The sequence below is a fragment of the Schistocerca serialis genome, chromosome 3 (assembly GCF_023864345.2).
Source record: "Schistocerca serialis cubense isolate TAMUIC-IGC-003099 chromosome 3, iqSchSeri2.2, whole genome shotgun sequence".
Lineage (NCBI taxonomy): Eukaryota > Metazoa > Arthropoda > Insecta > Orthoptera > Acrididae > Schistocerca > Schistocerca serialis.
Genome location: NC_064640.1, coordinates 520,593,917 through 520,601,044, shown reverse-complemented (window position 1 = coordinate 520,601,044; position 7,128 = coordinate 520,593,917). Strand labels below are relative to the sequence as shown.

The 7,128-nt window shown below is 37.2% G+C and overlaps 1 protein-coding gene across 1 annotated transcript in view; it reads right to left on the bottom strand.

Annotated features, from left to right (window-relative positions):
• Nucleotides 1-2,258: 2,258 nt before the first annotated feature.
• Nucleotides 2,259-7,128, bottom strand: part of LOC126470973 (angiotensin-converting enzyme-like) — a 186,060-nt gene continuing 181,190 nt past the window's right edge. The window contains exon 8 of the mRNA XM_050099019.1: nt 2,259-2,409. Coding sequence (XP_049954976.1) covers nt 2,259-2,409 — 151 coding nt within the window. The remainder of the gene's footprint in view (nt 2,410-7,128) is intronic.

The window sequence follows — 7,128 nt, the reverse complement described above, 5'->3', positions numbered from 1 at the left end:
ATTAAGGAAGATTCGGACTTGGAAATCACACAATTATTTTTCCTTAGTTCCATTTACGAGTGGAAGAGGAAATGTCCAGTAATGGTACAAAATATTCTCCCTACTGGTATGTAAAGTTTCTTGTGGAGTTTGTAGATCAAGGACATGCATTTCATATAGCAAGATACATTCTGCTTTCTGTAGCTACATGTAATTTATTTCAGAGATCATATAAACTTGTGTAGATGACCATTTGGAGTGTCTGCATTAAAACTCGTAATTCATTTCATATACCACATTTATTGTGTATGAATTAGATGGATAATGTTACATTTCTTGTATACTGATTAAAACATTGAATATCATATCCACTATTTTGCCAGAGACATGATTAAATGTAAACAGATTAACACAAAAAATTGCAATTATTTGCCTTAATCCTCTAAGTCATTTTACTATTTTTACATACTAATACTAACGGCAAAGAAGAAAGTAAGCGCTGTTCACTTTGTGTAAGCACGCTTACTGTTGAGGAAAAAACTCAGTTTTTCTCTATTGAATGTACGTCTTTCCTAACTACTCTATAGCAACATTGAGGTTAATGATGTCAGTTTAAGGTTTTTCTGACGTATCAGAAAGCAGTCTTATTACAATTGTAACTTTCCTCATCACAGAAAATTTAAAATCAGAATACACTGATTATGTTGTAAAGTGAGGGTTTCTAAGTGTTCCTATTTTCCTATAATATCTATTTACTTACTGCACACACAGTTACATAAAATGATCGTGATGAGGAGAAGTGTTGCTAAGATTATAATTACTGAATTACACACTATTTCAGATACATGAATGTGACATTTAGCATTACTTGAATTTAATTTTTGGTAACTACAAGATAAACATCGAAAATGCTGGATTGATTATGGTTAAAATAACTTGAATATGAATTATTAGTTGACGAAACGTAATCATTTGGCATCTGAAGTGTATGATGTAATCCGTTTAGTTACACATTAAAGGCAACATTTTGAGCATTAAAATTCACACTTAGATTCAACATTTATCTTCTCTTTATATATAAAGTGCAGTCAAATACAAACGAAACGGATGGAAAACGTAAGTATAGTAAACTATTTCTTATTCCAAAAGGTATCGCCATAACTGTTAATATATCGAGCCCACTGCGAGACAAAACGCCCAGTACCTTCATGGAAATATAATTGCCGTTGCCTAAGTGCAGCTCTTCACCTGGTGTAAGTCGACGGACACGAATTTCCTCCTTCAGGGTACCAAAAACGTGGAAATGGCATGGGTAGAAATCGGGATTGTATAGAGGATTTGTGGCGGCTTCTCAGCGTAAACTCTGCAGGGTACTAGCAATAACCTTGGCAATATATGGGCGGCCACTGTTTTGGCAGGTTGTTTCCACTACTCTAAAGAAGTTTCGCTGCGAAGCCATCACACATCCATCATACATGTGTTTTTACAAATTTTTGGAGTCAGTAAAATAAACATTTGTGGTCGTCGAATTGCTTCGAACGAAAATGCGCATGCCTGTGTACAATCTTGGTTCCATAGGCAATCGGAAACATTTTTCTATGAAGGAATTTACCATCTTATGCCACAGTGGGAATAATGGATTAACAGTTATGGTGATTACTTTTTAAATAATAAAATCTGTACTTACTGTTCTCCCACCTGTCTCGTTTTCAGTTGACTACATCTACATCTTACCATAACTACCACACACAGTATTTAGCAGTATTAACTAGCGGCAGGTTCTTCATGTTCCCACCCTACTGTGATATTATATTTCTCGATTTGCTGTTTTAACCAAGCTGTTAATGGTGCATAATACTCCAGAAGTGGCTGAACATCATAGTGTTTTGATCCAGTAAGTATTTTCAAAGCTTCTGGCCATGGGCGACTTCTGCCGAGTTTGAGCATGCGCCTGTTGGAGTGTGCAAAAATTTTTGTCACTAAAAGCATCAACAATATTTTCAAATGAAATGAAGTACTTCTGTGTGACAATTCTTTATGATGCAATCAGCTGTGACACAAACTTGCTTCTAGCTTTTGTTTTAAAGACATAGTTATTAAAGGTGAATTTACAAACTAAAACTGATTGAACTAACGAAATTATAGTGAAATGAGACTGAACAGGTACCTTAAAATGAGTTTATTCAAGATATGTAAATATTCTGTAATTTTTATCACTTGAATAATGAAATTACGAAAAGAATGATTTCACAGTTTACAGCATCAGGAAGAACTTCGTCTTACCATAATGCTGCTCCACTGCGCTTTGATCCATATATGTCACACTGATGAAGAGGGAATGGTAATGGTTTGTCAGTAACCGCCCCATATATAGCGTGCTGACACATTCCTTTAAACAGCTGCACTTGCAATATACCACTTAGAAAGTATCTGGAAACATGACAACGTGTCATTCATTAAAGTTTTATACGAATTAACATATGAGTCTAGAATTTCCATTCCACTCACATCCATTCACATGTTTTACGAGGGTAATCATCAAAATCAAGGTTCATTACACAGAAATTATTTATGAAGTGCTATATTGTCGAATCAACTTGATGTACTTAATTTGAGTTAGATTAATACGTTTCCAGTATCTGTTGGCACGTGCAGGAAAGTTGCGATTATCCCTCAGCACGTTTATCACCATAACGACTCTGACTGTCGTCTGCAGTTTTGGGAACACGTGGAAGTCACTAGAATGGAGAAGTCGACTGTTGTCTTGTAAATAACTTATTTGCGGAAATATTCTCCACCATTTGATTTAAACAACTCAGTGAAATTTTTGAGGTGTCTTACTGTTGAGAGCAGTATCGATAGTTTGTTCTCCGGCAAACAATAGACTAGCTGTGACTCTTTTGTGTTGCAAAAGATGTTTGTGCGCAGTTTGACGTGGATTTTAGGTTACCCTCAGCTGCAGCTGGACATTACACGGAATCAAGGGTGACGAGTGAAAATGTGTACTGGAGCGAGATTCGAACCAGGGATCTACTGCTTACTGTCCAATTTCGATAATCACTGCGCCATCGGCACACAGCGTTACCGCCATTGTGTGGACCAACTCGGCACGCCACGCCACTTATCCGCAATCCCTGTTCATTAACTCCATGTTCGATACTCAGAGATTCCCACAGGAGATTGGCCGTATTTGTGCATCCGCACTGAAGAAGGTGGATCCATTGCCCAGCTAAGTGTATCAATTAAATGAATGCGTAGTGTCTGTTCTTTCGGACATGTCTGAAAGAACAGACACCACTCATTCATATAAGTACTGTTCTGACATCCGACTAAGAGATTCCACAAATATCTGCCTACTGTAGCAAATGTATGTAAACACGTAACTCAGGGACAGTGTGCGTTTTTATTTTTATAAAAGTCACAAATCTTGACCTTTAAAACTAATACATGTAATGAAACGTTTCCATACACACAATACAACATGTATAATTTCATCTGGACATTTTGTTACACAAACCCTTGCTACAGGGCACTTCATGTGTTCGGGAGTCATCGGTGTTTCCTTGTAGACCTCTCGTTCTAATTTTCTCCACAGGTAAAAGTCCAGAGGTTTGAAGTCTCGTGAGCGTGCAGACTATTGTGGCTTCCCTAACGACCGATTATACGATCTATGTATATTCTATTAAGTCTGAGAATGTGCAGCACATTCGTCACGTTGGTACTATAAGACGTGCTTCATGACCATTGGGATGTCTTTCAAAAACTGCGCCAGCTCTTTAGAGTTCCATAAATAGAACAGGGATCAACGATGTGATTCTTGAAAAGCCCACACCACAAGATGATAAGCCAAGATCGTTGACTATACACTTCTATCAGCTAGCGTGGATTGTTTACTTAACCAGTAGCGCATTCTGCAAAGATTGTTTGCAAACGATGCCTCATCCGTAAACGGACTCTTGCACAGAAACTGCTCATAACTTAACAGTTTTCACAAACCCTCTTCCGAGAATTCTAACCTATTTTGCACGTCACTGGAGTGAAGCTGTTGGTAGGGCGGAAAGTGATAAGGATGGAATGTCGTATTCGCAGAACACTCCTTTGCCTGACCTTCACTTAAACATTCAAGATGCCTTGTAGTGATATGTGGATTGTGCTTTCCCGCTGCTAAAATATTACATGTATTTCCGTCATCAGTTTTCATTCGTTTTCGTTGGCGGATTTTTATTATTCGCACTTCCAGTCTCTTGATTTTTTTACTGTGTTTGCAAATTCAGGTCAGGGGCAGCTTGTAACGATTAGGATACATTTTAGCATACACCGAAACACTGCTTTAATAGTTAAGCGATATTCGCCATAAACGAAAACTATATCCACTTTTTGTACTGTAAGTGAAGATCCTTAGTAACTTCACGAGTAAATTGTTCAGTCGTTACAACTGCAGAGCCCTGGTTTCGAGTGAATTAGTAAATACACGAACTCTATCTGAATTAAGTCACTGCTTATCGTTGAAATTCTCTTCCAAGGCTCTTTACAATGAAAAAAGAAATAAACTGCATAGTGGCAGTTACGAAAAAAATGTCGATGTGATATGTCGCTGATTATAATCGTTAAGAATTGCTTTCGTACATCGATATATTCATTCCTTCTGGATATTTTTTGGTTGGCCTGTGATAGTTACCTCTGTTTTTATTACAGAGATGACGATATCAACTTGGCTGTTTCTAACGGAACTAAAGAATTTTCTGCAAATTGGAATGCAGATCTCAAGCAGACGAATTTAACCGAGTTTCACTCTCCGAAACCAGAATAAGTAGTTTCTGAGATATTAGAATGTTTAGAATTTATGATATAGACCCTATGTGTTTTGAACACGAAGAAAGTAACTCTCTTACTCAGAATATGTTATTACCATACAGAACTTTCGAGGTCACATAACGGGGTGATCGAGCTTGACGCAGCTAAGAGTCTAATTACAAATTCGAAGTAATTGAAAAAAATTCAGTTTAAAACTGATACTAATAGTAATTGGCTACGTATGGTTGCACTGGAAGGCAAAGGACGTACACTGTAAGGATAATTCAACAGATAACTACGATAACCGTTCTTCTCCTGTTCCTTCCAGAGCATTGAGAAAACGTGAATATCTAATTGAATAGATTGTAAAACAAGGAACTAAGGTGTACAGATGGTTAAATTATAACTTTTCATGAAGAAGCTCATTTATACTAATTTCATTTCGAGGTGAGCTGTTACATTATAATATTACATCAATCGTTATAAAATAAATCCTCGTCGGTGATCGGGGCTTGTGCATGGACTTCATCTTTTACGTTACCACAGAGGAGAGGCGTTAAACAAGGTAAAACGTGCAGAGCAACAGATACCGCTTTCATGTCCTTTTCAGGGACCAGGAAGATCTGGATGAGCACTTACCTCCTCACAACCGACAAGTGAATCGGGAACCCATCGTGCTTGTACCACATACATCTGTCTATTTCAAGTGGTTGCCTTTCTAAACGAGTCGTTACTCTTTCAGTAACAGATAATGCACGTCTGTTAACCGTTACAGTTTCTTTAGTGAAGTAAAGATCAGTTACGCACTTTGAAACAACCAACGCCAAGCGTTTGCACTTTACTGTCTCTGACGTTCAACCTGCCTCAGATAGTGGGTATTCGCAGCGGCCCAATAATGCGTCTTTTTTTACATTCAGTATGCCACGGTATGTATAGGTTGCTTCATCGGAAAAGAAATTTCCTTGAAGGAAGCACCTGTCCGGACGTCGCATCATAACTGACCCAGAGAATTCCATGTGACTTCCGCAAACTTACTATTTCAACTGTCCCAGTTGAAAAATCAGATTTGTCGCTGGTACCTAAGTAATTAATACAGCTATGACAGTAGATTAAACATCGTTTAGAAAGGACTATCTTCTAATTTACTTAGTTGAAAAAAGAATTACAGCGTCTTGAGCGGTTCTAGAAATATTGGAGTTGAAAGGCTCAGCTGAATAGCCCTACATATAAATTAATTAGTAGATAGCGTCTCTATCCCTTCGAGGCTGTTCACACGCGGCATAGCTGTATACAGAGATATGGGCTTCTTAGAAACTTTTGGCGAAATGGAGAGGGACTCTTAGGTTGGAGCTGCTGTGGCAGCTGAATCTAAATGTTGTCTGACTGTGTCGTGTAATGAACCCAAATGACCATTATTAACTCAATGATACCGGTGTGTATCGTTAATTTCATTTCTAAGATGATTACTTCATATAAAAAAAGCATAGGTATGAAAATGTTACATTTTGTGTATTACCGCATAATTTGATATGAATAGAAATATAACTGTGTATTTTATTAAGTTATTTACAACATTTCCAATAAATTATATTAATCTCTACGTAAAGAATACACATAAGTTAATTTAAATAATATCTCCACGAGCTATGTAAATAATTATATTCTTCGCCTACAAATCTATTGGCTCTTCTTTCTCGCTTGATAGGAAGAGTAGTTGGAAGAGCTATAGTGTCAAGTAGTTTGTAAAGAGAAGACAGTTCATGTTTGATTGGAATTTGATGCTCATAGGAATACATTGTAGTTATTTTATCGAACAGTTGTTTGAAACATTTGAGAATACAGAAGCTAAAAGTTTGAACATTTATCATTCCGTAATTAGTGATTCATCGAATTCTTACGATCTTGGAAAGTTTTGAATTTCACAGTACAGGAAAATCCGGAGACAATCATCATACTCAGACTACCATTAAGCCAACAAATAAAACCAGGTAAGTACCAGATTGTTTATTGGAAGAATCCTAAGGTAGAATAGATCGTGCACGATAATCGTCTTTTCTAAGACCAAAGTTCAGCCAATTCTTGAGTGCTATTTGTCAGTGTTGGGTCCTTGCCGAGTTTCATTAATGGTAGACACAGAAAAAATTCTTAGAGAAGTTAATCTCTCGTTATGGGTTTGTTCAAGAAAATTGAGAGTGGCACTGAAATGCTCAACAAACAGTATATGGATATGTTACAAGAAAGACAATTTCTAGAGCCCACTTTACAAAATGATACAAGGAACATACGTCTTCACCCAGTACACATACCGCGTAATGACCGAGGTACTAAAACTAGAGGCTACGGTCTGTCTTCCTT